Here is a 17,776-nt window from a genome sequence, read left to right as displayed (position 1 = left end):
TGCAGTCGTTTGCTGTTTTCGTTTACCTTTTTCCTTCTCTTCTCCCTGAGACCATGCACTCTTTCCTTGCAGGTTAAACATAGGATGTGCGCCCGAATGCATGCAAAAGAAACTTCCGGGCGCGGGCAGCCTATCATTTTCAGAGAATCCCTTCCTTTGGCCAATCCGCTACCTCCCTGAGCTTTTCCCTCTTCTTCCTGGCTCAGCTCCTGAACACTGAGCCGCTTGACTTCCCTTAACACCTTCACGCATGCGTCGGATCGTCCCCAGCATTTCGCGCAAGCGCGAAAGTCACTCTAGAGGCCTCGAAATAGCCTCGGAGTTTCCTGCTGTCTGTCTTAGTGCTCCTTTACGGTGCACATCTATTCTGGCCAGCCCGAGCTCCCAGCGCACCCCAAAGCTGCCACCAAACATCCTGCTTCTCCTCTCGCCCAAAGCCCTAGGTAACACTCCCACCGCTGTAAGGACCAATCCGGCTTCCCCCACCGACTTCAGAGTACAACTCCTCCCATACATCACGCGTGAGCTTCTCCATATTTTTCACTCTGACAACCCTTTCAAAAAATGTTTAGAACCTGCTCTAAATCCTCATTTTTAAATATATATATATTTTAATAACATATTGTTTATGAGTATGGAGAGGGAAAAAGGAGCTAAACTAGATTCAGCAATTGAAAAGCAACTAGAAATTGTGTCGCTGTACCTAAGTACTTTAGTTTATTTTGAACTTGATATACTGCAAATCACAGTGGTAGGGTTGTATAGCACTGTTCTATTAAAGCCACGACCAAGTCAGTTGTTTAGGATGGCTACAATATTCACAATCATAGAAGCCCCCTCCCTCCCTCCAATACTGAACAAACTATTTGACTTGTGTTAAGGGAGAAGTATTTCCATAGGGTTTAGCACCCCCCTCCCCCAATAATTTAGGACTCCTATGTTACTTATGACTGTTCTTGAACTAGAAAGTATGCACATATTTGATGAATAATCACTGTATATATCCAAGATAGTAGGATTGTAGCCTTTTACGATTAGTCTCTCTTCTGTTTCTCTAGGCTCTCAACAATGAGTCAGCTTGGGGCATTGGCTGCTCTGGCTCTTGCTTTGCTCACTGCAGCCTTATTCTCTGCTGTGCACAAAATAGAAGAAGGACATATTGGAGTTTATTACAGGTGAGACTTCCAGGGGTGATGTGCTAGCAGCATAGACAACAGTAAAGGGGAACTTGGGCCTGATTGATTGTTCTGCAGTGGCATAGAGGAACTAAATACATAGCCAAACAGTAACACAATACAGGAGGAAAGATTCCTGCATTTCCAGGTGCCCTCCAGCCACAGCCCCGAGATTAGTGTGCCGCAGCTTAAAAAGTTTGCGACACACTGCATTATACAATGCTAGCTAGCATAGGTTCTCAGTTAGACACGACCTCTTACTGTGGCTGGAGTAGATTCTGATGTCTAAAATCAGCAGTTGAGAACAAAAATACAATTCCATAAAGTGCACGCGGAAATAGCCAAAACGCCTCTGATAAGTCCATGCTTCTGCCACGTTAATGCCCCTTTCAAGTTGCGTGCAAGAGAATTTTAGGCACTCAGTTTAAAGAATAGAAGCATCAGTTATGCACACAATTGCTAATTAGTGCTTCTTAATGCAAATAATTGGTACTTACTGCCAATGAATTGCCAATTAGCTAATTATGTGCCCTTTTTACAAAGCCGTGATAGAAATCCCAGTGCAGCAAATGCGACGCAGCCCATTCAATTCCTATGGGCTGTGTTGCATTTGCAACGCTGGGACGTGCTTCCACGGCTTTGTAAAATGGGCTCTGTGTGCATAATTGACCTTATTCTATAAATGGGTATGCATTTATGTGCCTAACTTTAAGCGCCATTTATAGAATTTGGGGGAATATATGCATTTGCTGGCATGTCCAGTGACAGCATACATTTTAGAAAGAAACATGTTGGAGAGGAAAAAGTGGCATTTCACGGGGCTTTACATGTGGAAGTGCTGTAAATACAGATTTAAACACCAGATTTTATAAAACTACAAGTGAAGTCATTTAAGGAGTTGAGTGACAATATTTTTTAAGTGGTGGTGTTAGACCCCAGAGATATAAGCACATTTGCTCCATCAGTGACTAGTGGAGACCCCAGATATAATGAGCAGGTAGTTGATGTGTCTCTCTTGGTGCAGTTATAAATGCCAATAGAGAAATTTAAAAAAATAGTATATGTATTCCCTATTAAAAAATTGGAGATAATGTGTATATTTGGTGAACACAAACCACTCCCAGAATTTATACTTTTAAATCTATGTCCTGCAGCTTATACATTTGTAAGTAGCAGCATTGCAAAATCACATGTGTAAAGCATTCAGGGCCTGATTTTCTAAAGGACGCCAATCTCGGCAGCCACCCACGCATCGGCGTCCTTTAGAGAAACGTATCTTTTTTTCCCCTTACATGTAGGCCAGCATTTTATAGGCCTACATTTAAGGCATCTGTCTCATACCTACGGAGACGCATAGGGATGCTTACAGACACCCAAGGCCACTTCTGGTGGAAACTATGCCGACACCAGCCTTGGGCGTTGGTATGCATGCCTAGACACCTTTGTAGGTGCGAGTCAGATGCCTGTATTGTAGGCGTCCTTCACCGAATGGATTTTAAAAAAAAGTGTGTCCCGATTAGCTGGTGAGATGGTGGTAGGATATCTACTGCCGCCTATAATTGGGACGCCGTTTATGGACTCAGCCCCTCAGTGTATACAAAGTGCACAAGCCTTCTAAAATGATCTCTTTAATCTTCAGGATTAAGTTATTACAGTCATTTCTTTTCTTGTCTTTCCTCTGTTCTTTTTTAAATAGTGACATAGTAAATGGCAGAGGATAAAGATCTGCCCAGCAGTCACATTCATTATCAATTCATGGTTGAACCAACAGTTCAATGATATTACTCACTAAAAGTTCAGCTTTAAGATGTCTTTCCCTTCCCTACTGAGATATACTGCACTTGCACTCGAAGCATATGATACAAATTAAATGTGCTTGTATGATCCTGATCGGTCTTTGCCATTTTCAGCGAACAGACTGTAAAAATCTGTCTGGCACTGGCACTGTTTCCCCAACTACTGGAGTTGCTGTCGAAACCCATCCTGCCCATCCTGATCTGTCTTGCCTTTTCATGTTCCTTACTTCCCACATAGTGTTCCTTTTGTATGCTGGCTGTACTGGCTCCCAGTTAGATTCTCCATGGAATACATATCTGTCTTCTTTTACTTACACTGCACCCTATGCTTTGACTCCCCCACCAGAAAAAAGTATTCCTTCACTTTTGGATCAGCACATATTAATATTGTACAGGCAGTCCCGGATTACAAATGTCCAATTTACATCAGACTCATAGTTATGAACGGAGATCCTGCTTGTCCCTTCCATTTCCCAACGTGCCCTTCTTCCTCCCTTCCGTGTCCCAATGTGCCCCTCTCCCTCCCTCCATCCTGTGTCCCAAGTTCGTGCCCCCTCCCATGGGTGTGTACCTGTGTTTTGGCTATTTCCCGCCTTCTGCTTTCCAGCTGCACTTGTTTCTCTAAGCAAAGCCGTAGGCAGTGGCTCCTACATGCAGCTCTTGGCTGACCTAGAAGCCTTCCCTCTAACGTTGGAGGGAAGGCATCTGGGTCAGCCACGGGCCACGTGTAGGAGCACTGCCCATTACTTTGCAAAGAGAAACAAGTGCAGCTGGAAGACAGCAGGAGGAGGGAACCAGCCAGCACAGTTAAACACCTGTGGGAGGGAAGCAAGAACTTGGGACACAGAATGGAGGGAGGGAGAGGGGTGTGTTGGGACACGGAAAGGAGAAAGAGGGCCACCTTGGGACACGAAAGGGAGGAAGAGGGGCACGTGGGGACACAGAAGGAGGGAGTACAAATTTCAGACAAAGGATGGAGGGAAGGAGGGGGCATGAACATGGGACACAGAATGGAGAGCAGGTGGGGAGCATGTACTTGAGACATAGGATGGAGAGAGTGAGGGAAAGATATGCTGAGATGGGGGAGGGAATAGAATGAGAGAATTGTTTGGCATGAGTGTCTGAGTGTGTGGGAAAGAGAGATGGTGCAAGTGGGGAAATGAAGAAAGAGGAGAATTGTTGGGCATATGAAATGAGAGAGAATTATTAGACATGGTTGTGGGAGAGGAGTGAGGTAGAGATGCATGGGGATGAGAGGGAGAAATGTTGGATGTGGTGATGGTGGAGAGGGAACAGTGGGACAGATGGAAAGGGATGCAAGAGGGGCCTCAAGGAGGTGAAGAAGGTGGGAAGAATACTAGGATCAGACTTTGGGAGGGAAAAAGAAAGTTTTCCACTACTCTGTGCTCAGAGGGAAGGCTTCTGGGTCAGCCACGGGCAGCATGTAGGAAACAAGTGTGTAAGTATTACATTACATTATTACATTACATTAGTGATTTCTATTCCGCCATTACCTTGCGGTTCAAGGCGGATTACATTCCAACTAAAAAACAGGAATTACATACAAATTAAAAGGAGTAGAATAAGCGATGACATAGAATTTTTAAGGTAATAAACATTGGATAAAGAGTTACCAAAGGGAAGTGGAGGTCTTTAGGAGGTAAGAATATGGTGAAATTATGGGTTTTAGATAGTATTTGATAGGTAAAAGTGTTGTTAAGAGTAAGAGGTTTTAAGGGTGGGTGTGGTTAGGACTGTTTCAGGGCTTTCTTGAAGAGTATAGTTTTTATTTGTTTTCTGAAAATCTTGTAGTCTGGGGTGGTTAACAGTAGGTTGGAGATTTGGTTATCCATTCTTGCAGCTTGAGTGGCTAGGAGGCCGTCGTATTGTTTTGACCGTTTTACTTCCTTGATCGGGGGAGGTGTGAAAGGGGAGTGCGTTTTTCTATGTCTGGTTGAGGTTGCTTGGATGAGGCGATTGTTTAGGTAGGCTGGGCTGTTTCCATTTAGGGTTTTGAATATCATGCAGTAGAATTTAAATAATATTCTTTCTTGGATTGGTAGCCAGTGTGAGTTGATGTAGGCTTCTGTGATATGATCATGTTTCCTCAGTGAGTAGATGAGTCTCAGAGCAGTGTTTTGGATTGTTTGTAGTTGCTTGGTCATCGTGGCAGGGCAGGGGAGGTAGAGGATGTTGCAGTAGTCTAGCAATCCTAGGATTAGGGATTGCACTATGAGCTGGAATTGTGATCTTTCAAAGAATTTCCGGACTTGTCTCAGGTTTCTCATTATTGCAAAGGATTTCTGTATGGTTTTATTTATTTGCAGTTGCATAGTGCAGCATCTGTCTATTGTCACTCCTAGTAGTTTTATGGTGGTTTGGATTGGATAGTTGATTGAGTTAAGTTCTAAATTGGTTATAGTTGGGACTTTGTCATTTTCGAGGAGGATGAATTTAGTTTTATCTGGGTTGAGTTTTAGTTTGTGTTCTTTCATCCAGGTTGTAACTGTTTCTATTGTTTGGTGTATTATGTTTGTCATGGTGGTCTTTGGCTGATCATATGGTATGAGGATGGTGATGTCATCCGCATAACTATAGGTGGTAATGCCTAGGTTATCCAGGTATGCCCCGAGAGAGGCAGTGTATAGGTTGAAGAGAGTAGGGGATAGTGGGGATCCCTGTGGTACGCCGCAAGGGTTTGACCAAGGATCTGATTTTTCTTTGTTTGATTTTACTCTGTAGGTTCTGGATTTTAGGAAGCCTTCAAACCAGGAATATACTGTATCTGAAATACCTATTGCATCCAAGATTTGGAGAAGGATGTTATGATCAACTAGGTCGAATGCTGCAGTTAGGTCCAGTTGTATGAGAAGCATTTTTTTTCCTGTGCTGAGGTGTTGTCTGGCTGTGTCCATAAGGGAGCCCAGGAGTGTCTCTGTGCTGAAGTTAGTTCTGAATCCTGATTGCATGGGGTGGAGTAGGTTATGGTCATCTAGATAGTTTGTGAGGAGTTTGGCTACTAGGCCTTCTGTAATTTTGACATATAGCGGTATAGAGGCAATGGGTCTGAAGTTGGATGGTTGGTCTGTTGGTCCTTTTGGGTCTTTTTGAATTGGGGTGATGATAATTTCGCTGAAGTCAGTAGGGAAAAAGCCATCTGTGAGTGTTGTTTGTATCCATTGCAGAAGTAGAGTACGGAATTTTATACTGGAGGTGGTAAGGAGATATGCTGGGCAGTGGTTGAGGTCACAGGAGGCGTGGCTGTATTTTTTGTAGAGTTTATTGAATTCGGACCATTGTATGTTGGGGAATTGAGACCATGTTCTGTCCGCTGTAGTAGATTCTTTATCCGTGGGTTGGGTTGTGATTTCGTTTAGGTGGGATGGGGTAAAGTTGAGGGTGGCTCTGGCGTTAGTGATTTTGTATAACTCTCCTATCTTTTCTTTCTATTTAAACTACAGTACTTTATTTTGAGGACTGTTTCTTTAATGTTTTTATAGGCTGTGTACTGTACAGGAGAACATAAATATACACAGATTCTCACATGGTCCGAGTTACATACAAATTCAGCTTAAGAACGATTTAAAAACAGAACTTATTCTTAACCCGGGAACTGCCTGTATTATACTTGGCACTAAAGATGCCATCAGAATGAAGTTCTTCTTGGAATCCTTCACTACTAGGGATCCTGGTAAATTAGATTGAAAGCTTCATTCAGGAGGAACAGGTTTCTTTACCTGGCTAACTGACATATATCCTGTTCCTGAGGCTTGTTCCTGTCCCAGAACATGGCTGCCAGATTCTTGCCCTTGAGCTTCTGTGAAGCAGATTTAACGATGTGAGCAGGACATATTAGGGAAACATCCTGATATTAAAGCTAGCCTACTTAAAGAAGGCTTAAGGCCCTTAACAGAGCCTTGTATTCCATGAAAGAAAAGAGATATAAAACAGAGTATAATAGCAGAAAAAAGACCAAAGGACCCCTTCAGTCTGCCTTATTTCTCTTCTTGTGCAATGCCATAGACCTGAGGGAGACATTTCACACTACATTAGTGGTTTTGATTATTGCTTTTATCCAAAGTATTTTACAGATGAAAATCACGACAAAGTGATGCCCTTATAACTTACTTTCTTTTTGCACTTTTAACTAGACTACTCATGTGTAAGCCTTCTCCAAGGTAGGGAGAGCGAGAGGGCACCCTGTAAAATTGAAAGGGGATAGATTCCATAGTTCTTCACCCAGAGAGTGGTAGAAAACTGGAATGTTCTTCCGGAGTCTGTCATAGGGGAAAACACCCTCCAGGAATTCAAGACAAAGTTAGGCAAGTTCCTGTTGAACCAGAACATATGCAGGTAGGGCTAGTCTTAGTTAGGGCGTTGGTCTTTGACCAGAAGGCCGCCGCGTGAGCGGACTGCTGGGCACGATGGACCAGCAGCGGCAATTCTTATGTTCTTAATGAATCTGTGGTCCTATAATCTCTGCAGCTTGCTTTACATGGAAGGGGAAGCAAGGTGCTCTTCCACTTTAACAGGGATTCTGTTCCAGTGAATTAAATATGAAAATGGTGGCAGAAATCACTGTCCCCCTTGAATTAAGTATCTATGCATCTGACACATCTTACTATCTGATTTCCTGGAGAATTAGACTCAAACTTCCCTCCTGTCCTCTTTCTCCTGCAGGGGTGGTGCTTTGCTGACTTCTACCAGTGGACCAGGGTTTCATCTCATGCTGCCTTTTATAACATCCTTCAGATCTGTTCAGGTGCGTGTACACTACCTCCCCTTTCCTTTTTAGCCAGACACGGCAATCTCAAGGCTCTTGTTAGGCCTTTTACTAAGAGACTGGTATTCACTGGCATAGGTATGGGGGAACTCCTACTATATTCAGCTTTGATGGTTTCTCTTTTATTAATGCCAGTGACCACAGCTGAAATAAATGCAGATATTCGGTGCCAGTGTCTGGATAGAAGCTGATACTGAATAACCAGCAAAGTTCAGTCTGCTGTTTGGATTTGCTAATCTGATGATAGCAGGATAGCTTTTTTTCTGTTAATTTTATCCAGATAGTTATCCAGGACTTGATATTGTCACTAGCCAGGTAACTTCCAGCTCTACCCCTGTACTGCCCTAGCACTATCCAGATAGTGTCATTCATATAAAGAAAATATCTAGATAATTGAAGGATTTACCCAGATATTTTCTGCACATCTGGCCCACAATTGCAATATGAGGTGAGAAAGAAACAGTAGTCTAGCAAGGTTTATTTCTCATCACTGTTCTGTTTCCTTGCAGGATTCTTGTCCAAGTTCAGTCCTCAAGGTTTTCAGGATATTCCTAATGAACATGCGTGAAAGCGATCTGCATAAAGTAGATTTAGTGGGCATATGGATATTCTGAAAACCTGGCCTGTTTGCAGCCCTCAAGGACTGAACTTGGGCAAGCCTGCCTTAGAAGAAAATGAGGGCCTTATTGAAGGTCAAAGGCTTCCACAGTCTGAACAGTTGGGAGCACTTTGAGTAGTGCATGTGTTTATGTTAAACTTTGTTACAAACCCCCCCCCCCCCACACACACACACACACTTAAAACATTAAAGCAGGGGTAGATAGTTCCAGTCATTGAGTGCCACAGGCAGATCAGGTTTTCAGGATATCCACAATGAACATACATGAAATAGATTCACAATAGAATGGAGGTAGAATTGATCTCATGCATATTTATTGTGGATATCCTAAAAACCTGATGTACTTGTGGCACTCGGGGACCGGAGCTGCTTATCCCTTGTTTAGAACAAAAATCTCACATTCTGAAACTGTTGCGGGTTATATCTTGATTGCATTCTGCAGGGGGGAGCCTCAACCAGTCAGGTTTTCAGAATATTTTCAATGAACATCCTGGAGATCAGTTTGCATAGCAAGTGAGCAATGTATGCAAATCAGTATGAATATTCATGGTGGATAATGGATATCCTAAAAACCTGACTGGCTGGGGTATCCTAAAAACCTGACTGGCTAGGAATTGCTTGCAGGTGGTGGGGTGGTATTTTAGTTGCTGTCTGGGTATTAAGATTTCTTGTTTAAGGAAGACTGAAAGTTTTGCATTACAGACTCTTCTGTTCCACTGGAAGAGGCTAGTCCACATTTTGCCATTTTACACTAGTGCTATAGATCAGTGTTTCTCAACTTGGTCTTGGAATATTCCCTTGCCATTCAGGTTTTCAGAATATCCACAATCAATATGCATGAATTTGATTTGCATACACTGCCTCCATTATATGCAGAATTCATTCATATTCATTGTGGATATCCTGAAAACCTGACTGGCAAAGGGATACTCCAGGACCAAGGTACGAAACACTGCTCTAGATGACTGCTTTAATTTCCATTACTGCATATACAGCTTAGGAGGGAGAGGCTCTTTGAGTTGTGCTTTGTGGAGATGCTTTGAGGAATTCCTTTGGCAGCTGCTGGAGTATTGTACCAAGTTTCTTGGCCGCTAAAAGCTAGGACCATCTGTATGTTATGATTTATGGAAATGTACTTTCCTTGCAAACACCCACTAATCTTTCACAGATGATAAAGCAATATGTATTCAAATGAGATGCTCAGTTGTGGAAAAAAGCTTCAAAGCAGGCTTTCCATGAAATTATGTTTTGATGATAAAACTCCAAGGGGTAAATGGACTAAGCATTTTTCTGATAGACCAGGGGTGTCAAACTCAATCACATTAAGGGGCCGAAATCCAAAACACAGGCTTTCGTGGGCCAGACCCCGCCCCCATAATAGTACTAATTGTAACACCATTTTTTCCATTCATTTTTCATATATACACACACAATATAATCTTATGAACAACACATAATGGTCAACCACAAAATTAAACTACACAAAGCACACAGTATGCTTCTCAACATTCATTCCTACCAGAACACAGATAACCCCAATGCAAATACAGGACCAAAAACTAAAAGTACTAATACGTACAAACGAGAACCTAAGATTCAAGTCTCTGCAAGCAGTACAACCCCAGAGAAAAAGAAACAAATGCATTTCTTCCTGAACAGTGCAAGATATAGACAGCAGATGTAAATTCTCAAAATCGACACAATTCCATCACTAAATAAAATCATTCCCCCTACCTTTGTTGTCTCCCTCCCACCATGCTGTGCCTCAATTAGGTGCCTCCCTCCAGCTGGTGTCTTACCTTCTGGCTGGCTCCCACCTGGCCATTTTATGCGGCCCACAGTGCAATGTGCATTTTCATTGCTGCCCCCCCAGTGTTATTTTCTGTCCGGCTCCCTCCTTCTCACTGCCGCAATGTGCACAAGGCCGCAGGTGGCGGCTCCTCGCTCGTCCCATGCCTCAACCGGAAGCATTCCCTCTGACATTGCGATATCAGAAAGAAGGCTTCCTGTTAAGGCGCAGGAAGAGCATAGGAGCTGTCGCCGCCCACAGCTTTGTACACATTGCGGCAGTGAGGAGGAGGGAGCCGGCCAGAAAATAACACTGGGGGCGGCAATGAAAACACGCATTGCACCACGGGCTACATAAAACGGTCAGGCAGGCCTTGAGTTTGACACCTGTGCGATAGACACAAACCCTCTTTGGAGGGCAGTTTTCAAAGCCTTCTGCAGATGAAATAGTATTTTACTTGCAGAAATGGAATATTTGAAAACTACACACCCTGTGTTAGAGCCCAACTGAAACCAGGATTTTCAGTTTTGGTGAAAACCAAAACTGACAATGAAATTAGCCTTTCCCTGGCCTCTGAATAGCACCCTCTCCCTGACCAGAAAGAGTTTCCATTTCAGACTCGCCCATCAATAATAATTTCACATTTACCTCCCCCCAACCCCGTTACAAAAGCACCGAAGAGGTCTTTAGCCCCAGCCGGAGTGCTGCTCCAATGGTCATAGAGTTCCTATGAGCGTCAGAGCAGCGCAGAGCATTCAGTGCACCAGCTGGCACTAAAATCCTCTTCCGCGCTTTTGTTTTTATTTTTTTAATTGTTTATTAATTTTATATAGCAAAATATAGCTGATGCACAGTGTAAGAAAATTTACATAAATTAGCAATATGTTCAGAAAACACCAAGAAACTATACATAAATAACTTAAGACCACCCCCCAAAATAAGCCCACCCCCACCCATAAAAGGATCTTGAACTGAAACCAAGTGCTCCTTTTACTAAGGTGCGCTAGCGGTTTTAGTGCACGCTTAGCGCGCGCTAAATGCTAAAGTCTCCATAGTATTTTTCATTTAGCGCGTGGTTTGCGCACGCTAAAAATGCGAGAGCACCTTAGTAAAAGGAGCCCCAAGTCCAAAAGGGTACGTTTTATGCAAGTATGTTTAAAGAAAATTAACATATGTATCTAGTGAACTCCATGTTTCTTTAAATTTTCAAAACTCCCCAGATTTTTCTGACATCTCTCTTTCAAACCTATAATACTGACATACATTTTCCCACCAGAATGAAAATTCAAACAATCCCAATGTTTCCAATTTCTCGTTATCATCTGTATTCCAATTCTGGTCATAATTAGTAACAGTTTATCTTTATCTGCTCTAAGCGGATTTTTAAACAAAGAAGTGCCAAAGATAACCGTTCCATAAGACTGTGGTAAAGTCATTTCAAGAATGAGCATAATTCTTAATACAGTCTCTTGCATCTTATCCTGTTCTATAAGTCACTCGCACTGTATTTTCACTGTATAAATATCTCCGCTGAATATGTACAGGCTCTTGCATGGTAAATCTGCATTGTATGTTCGCTATATAATCACCCATGCCGAATATGTACAGTCCCCTGCATTGTAAACTGCGCTCAGCTGCATAGCACATTCCCTTGCACTGTATCTTCGCTGTGTATGTACAGTCTCTTACATTGTAAACCGCTCTGAACTGTTTGTGGTACTGCGGTATACAAAAATAAAGTTATTATTATTAAAAATTGTATAAAGAAGGATATAAAACTGCTAGAGAGGGTGCAGAGACGAGCAACAAAGTTGGTGAAAGGTATGGAGAACCTGTATTACGAGGAAAGACTTAAGAGACTGGGGTTGTTCTCCCTTGAGTAAAGGAGACTGCGAGGGGATATGATCGAGACTTTCAAAATACTGAAAGGAATCGACAAAATAGAGCAGGAAAAAACATTATTTACAATGTCCAATGTGGCACGGATAAGAGGACATGGACTGAAGCTATGGGGGGACAAGTTCAGGACAAATATCAGGAAGTTTTGCTTCACGCAACAAGTGGTGGACACCTGGAATTCTCTCCCAGAGGTAATTGCGGAATCCACCGTTCTAGGATTTAAGGATAAGTTAGATGTACATCTCATTATGAGTGGCATGAAGTGACATGGGTAAGGATAAGCTAGATGCACTTCTCTTTACGAGAAGCTTAGAGCGATATGGGGACTAAAACTATGCCAGGGTACACCTGGCGGGGCCTCCGCGTGTGCGGATCGCCGGACTTGATGGACCTAGGGTCTGTTCCGGAGATGGCACTTCTTATGTTCTAACTGAACAGATAGCAATCAACATAATGCACACACAATTTAAACTCACAAAAAAATACCCCACATATGTCTCCTGGTTATGTAAAATTAAGCTCCAAGAAATGGTATATTTCAAGTTCAAATTTTAACTTATCTTAATTCAACCTACTGATAACCACCCCTGAATACAAGATATTCAGAAAAGAAATAAAAACGATACTCTTCAAGAAATCATTGAAACACTCTTCACATCTTAGTTACCTTCCATCCTCCTGCCTTCACCCCGCCCCACAGATATTACCTGTTCTTCTCCTCAACTTCTCTTTAATTCACCAATGATCTTCTATTGTAACCCACCATTTATAACTCTTTTGTAATCCGCCTTGAACCGCAAGGTAATGGCGGAATAGAAATCTCTAATTTAATGTAATGTAATGTAATGAATCATTACTACACTTCACCATATGTTAAAAAAAGCAAATCGATGATAAATGAGAATTTGCTCTGTTGCTCTAGAATTGCGCTTGGTGTGAACATTTTAACCTTTTGATAGATCCGACATCACAAAAATATGTAAATTACTTGGGGTAGGGGGAGATTTTGTTTATATCTGATATGGTTTTTTCCCTATATTTCCTGCCTAGGCATTTGTTATACAATTGACCCTGCACATATATTAGATTAGTCCAATAAAGAGGTTTTTATTTGTTAGCCTTTATTTGACTCTTTCTAACTTCAGGAGATTTGGGAACATTTTTAGTTGTCTGTAAAATTAAACATCAAAATACCCTAATCACAAAAATGATGAAGATGAGGTATGATATTTTTATGAACAATTTGGTCACTCATCAACCACTACGCATCCTTTTGTAGTGTTCAAGTGAATTAGTCAATTTTAAAATATAGTAACATAGTAAATGACAGCAGATAAAGACCCGAATTGTCCATCCAGTCTGCCAAACTTGATTCAATTTAAATTTTTTCTTCTTAGCTATTTCTGGGCAAGAATCCAAAGCTTTACCTGGTACTATGCTTGGGTTCCAACTGCCGAAATTTCTGTCAAACTGACTCCAGCCTATCTACACCCTCCTAGCCATTGAAGCCCTCCCCAGCAAGTCTGCCCAGTACTGGCCTTAGTTCAGTATTTAATATTATTTTCTGATTCTAGATCCTCTGTGTTCATCCCACACTTCTTTGAACTCTGTCACAGTTTTCCTCTCCACCACCTCTCTGGGGAGCGCATTCCAGGCATCCACCACCCTCTCCGTAAAGTAGAATTTCCTAACATTGCTCTTGAATCTACCACCCCTCAACCTCAAATTATGTCCTCTGGTTTTACCATTTTCCTTTCTCTGGAAAAGATTTTGTTCTATGTTAATATCCTTCAAGTATTTGAACGTCTGAATCATATCTCCCCTGTCTCTCCTTTCCTCAGGGCTTCCAGTCTCTCCTCATACGTCTTCTGGCGAAAGCCTCCTAACATTTTCATCGCCCTCCTTTGGACCACTTCAAGTCTTCTTACGTCCTTCACCAGATACAGTCTCCAAAACTGAACACAATACTCCAAGTAGTGTTTCATCAACGACCTATACAGGGGCATCAACACCTTCTTTCTTCTACTGGCTACACTTCTCTTTATACAACCCAGCATCCTTCTGGCAGCAGCCACCGCCTTGTCACACTGTTTTTTCACCTTTAGATCTTCAGACACTATCACCCCAAGGTCCCTCTCCCCGTCCGTGCATATCAGCTTCTCAGCTCCCAGCTTATACAGTTCCTTCCGATTATTAATCCCCAAATGCATTACTCTGCCATTCATGGTAGCATACTCTATCAACTGGAATCTCAAAAGCAGTTGAAGTCAATATCAGAATTTCCCGGGGGATACAGAAACCTCAAGTGCTCGCAGCAGTTTGATTTTTAGAACAAGTCTATGTCAAAACTGCCTAATGCAGGCTATCATCGGTTTCAACAAACCCCATATTACTAACAGTACTCCTATTTAGCTTTCTTTTATATATTATTTAGGGGTACTTAGCTTTGGTAGGCATTAAACCTTCTTTGTTCCAGTTGAAGTGACTACCAATCTATTATCACGAATGAGTTGCTGATCACTAGATCAACAGAGCGTCTCCGTTTCACTCAAAGCTGAGCTTCACAACAAACTTATTTGCTGTCATTCGCTGAATAACTAGAGACGCGGCTCATTCAGTCGCTTTCCCATTCAACATGCTAATGCTGCAATGGCGTCTAATTACGCAGCAGCTTTTGAGTTTCCATTTCATAGTGTATGCTACCATGAATGGTTTTAAAATTGACTAATTCACTTGAACACTACTACAAGGATGCAAGTAGTGGTTGATGAGTGACCAAATTGTTCATAAAAATATCATCTCTCTTCTTCATCATTTATGTGATTTAGGAAATTTTGAATTTTCATAATTTTTGTGTGTGTGTAAAATTAAACATAACTTGAATTGGGTAACCAACTTCTGAAGATATTGTCAGGAGGTACAATTAGAAAATCCATAGCTGTATTTTTTAAATTATTGAAATTTTGCAACAAATCAGGACAGACTGTCATAGATAACTACTCTTAGTACAGGTCCCATTTTATGCAAAGAAACCTAGTTACTGATAACTTAGGTTAACAGTAAAATACGACGTCTTAATGATATCCCACAATGATAACGTTTCCTCCTTCAGGTGGTTTAAGATTTGCACTGCATATAACTCCAAGAATTTCTTGTGACATTATCCTTCTCTCTCCAGAGCACTTTACAGACAGATGAGGTAAAAAACGTTCCTTGTGGTACAAGGTAAGGAGATGGAGCAAAATTGTTTGTGACAGTAGAACATAACTCTATTCTGTAACCTTCTCCTAAACATCTGAGCTTTTGCATAAGCTCTAACAAATATTCTTGCAGATTATTGGATACGTTTTCAAAAAGTATGGGACCCAGTTTGGATTGCAATGCTGATAATGCAAGAAGTTGGATCCTTAACTACTGAGTTTACTCATTAATATTTTGTCATGCCTGTTTTAAGGGTATTTTTAGAACAAAATTTTTGTGGATTAATATGGGGGAAGGGGGAATTTCTCTGTGATGCCACTTGTGTCCTTTTTGTTATTTTGTCTCCGGCTGATCATCTTTTTTTTTTCTGATGAGTTTATATAATAACAAACAAAGCAAAAAAATATATATATGTATATATTTCTTGAAGAAATCTAACAGAACCAGGACTTTGTTCATATTGTTTCTGCCCACTAGAGGGCACCTTTTTCACAGCTGATGTGTTTCTCTGTACACCTGATGTGTGTGTCTTCTTGCACCCGTTACAGGGTGATTTTTATAAAGCTTTTTTCTAGAGCAGTAGGCACATAATTCCTGACCTCTTGGTAGTCAGTCTTTTCCCGTGAGATTCTGTGTAGAAATCATCATTAGCCTCCCATCTCTCTTGGCTGTCCTGCAGTTCCTCAATTTGCCTGTCTACATGTGAGATGGTAGAAGCCTGTCTGTTCTGCTCGTGTTTGTTTTTCCTTTAATTCAGGTTTTTTTTAATCCTATCATGAGGCTTTTCGGTGCTGCAGATGCTCCCAACTTCAGGAAATCTCTGGTTGCGGGAGAGCTCAGACTCTGAGGTAAGAAGTCTGTAGCCAAGGGTCAGAGTGCTTGGAAGTGCACCCGCTTGGCCAGCCTGCACTAACAGTTTGGGAGCTCAGGGACCGATCCCTTGGGAGCAAGGCTTGCCCCAGGTTCTGTCCGCAAAGGACTTGAGCACAGACTGTGTGGCTCCGTGGTGTTTTGTTTTTTTTCCAGGATCGGAGCTGACTATATTTCCTCCCCCTGACTGCGCGCAAGAGTTATGGTAGGGTTTGAGCTCTCCAGACAGTCACTGGGTCTGAGAGGCAGTCGGAAGAAGCAAGCAGTCCGGTTTCCAGGCTTGTGTGAGGTAGAAGCTCTTCCATTTCTCTGGCTGCAGTTTCAGTTCTGGCAGCACAAGCATGGCACAGGGGGTAGAAGGCTGACAACCTATGAGAGAAAATTGGGTGGGGTCTTTAAAAATGATTATTTTTGGGTTATGGGGCTAGAAATAGGGTCCCCTATCCCTAAAATCTTAATTTCAGAATTTTTTGAGCCTTTGTGTAGCTCCCATGGGCTGTTTCTGATGCTAAAATCGCTGCTGTGGTGTCCATCTTGGATGACCCACTTTTAAAATAAAAGCTTCTATCTGCTTGAAAACACCTTGATTTGGCTTAAAATCAGGCAGGATGGACTCTTCAGACCAGGAAACCTTGGATTCATGCTGGATTTGCACTTGATGGCAGGCTGATGACTGTCCTTGTCCCACATGTCATGCGGCACATGAAGGAGGTGTAGAAGACACGAACAGCCTCCTCTAGTTCCCCTAGGGGGTGTGGGTTTCCAGATGGTTGAAGTTCCAGGGCAAAAGTCCTGGTTAGAGCTGGAAAAAAGTGAAACTGTGTCCTTTGTGAAGCGCAACCACACACCTACCTCAAAAACCCACTCACATATGCATGCTTAATCACTACTATACATTCCACTCAAGATCCCTATATACATGAGATGTACCACTTAATACAACTATTATTGTTAATTGCAATTCGTATTATTTTAGCCAATTGGAAAGATTTTTCTAATGTCTCATACACTGAGTGGTGGGACACTGTATGTTTGTACGCCCGCTATGAACGTAACAACTCGCTCCGAAAGTTCATAAAAATGTGGGCACCACTGTCTAGTGAAGTAGCATTTGTGTTGCCCCATGACCATCCTGGTGGGCCAGACTTATGAATACAAGAATTGCCTTACTGTATCATCATGCTGACATATCTGACTGTATGAACCATCTTATAACTTTATGTGATACCTTTTAATGTTACTATATCCTCTTATACTTGCGTGTTTACCTCAGACCTGTACACACGGCTGATAAGCTTGTTCGTTAGGTTATGTTATTATTCTTTGTTCTGTTTTTGATGACATGTCATAGACTGCCTGTACTTACAATCTGTGAAAACTTCTTATGTATATGAGGTCTATGCTTGTATTTCTATGACAAAATGCTAATAAAACTGATTGAACTTAAAAAAAAACCCACAAAGGGAAATGAGAGCAACCTCAAGTGACCTCAGGGCGTCCTGGGCATAGTTTTTCTCCAGAATTCATCAATATACTGTATGAAGTGTATGAAGCATAGTTTAACAACAGATTCAGTTTCCTTGCCTTTATTTTCTTAGTTTAGAGCTTCAGTATCAGAGGATCCGTCTGGAACAGCTGGATTCT

The 17,776-nt window shown here is 41.9% G+C and overlaps 1 protein-coding gene across 2 annotated transcripts in view; it reads left to right on the top strand.

The window, feature by feature from the left end:
• The first annotated feature begins 267 nt into the window (after positions 1–267).
• ERLIN2 (ER lipid raft associated 2) overlaps positions 268–17,776 on the top strand; it is a 56,529-nt gene continuing 39,020 nt past the window's right edge. Inside the window, exons 1-4 of one of the 2 annotated variants that reach the window (XM_033949807.1) lie at positions 268–443; positions 1,059–1,175; positions 7,652–7,733; positions 15,240–15,286. In XM_033949807.1, coding sequence (XP_033805698.1) covers positions 1,069–1,175; positions 7,652–7,733; positions 15,240–15,286 — 236 coding nt within the window. In that variant the 5' untranslated portion in view covers positions 268–443; positions 1,059–1,068. Of the gene's footprint in view, positions 522–1,058; positions 1,176–7,651; positions 7,734–15,239; positions 15,287–17,776 lie in introns of both variants that reach the window. The other variant, XM_033949808.1, reaches the window with a different exon arrangement.

This window comes from Geotrypetes seraphini, chromosome 6 (genome assembly GCF_902459505.1).
Source record: "Geotrypetes seraphini chromosome 6, aGeoSer1.1, whole genome shotgun sequence".
Classification (NCBI taxonomy): Eukaryota; Metazoa; Chordata; class Amphibia; order Gymnophiona; family Dermophiidae; genus Geotrypetes; species Geotrypetes seraphini.
The sequence above is the reverse complement of the archived record's forward strand: the minus strand, read 5'-3'. Positions and strand labels throughout refer to the sequence as shown.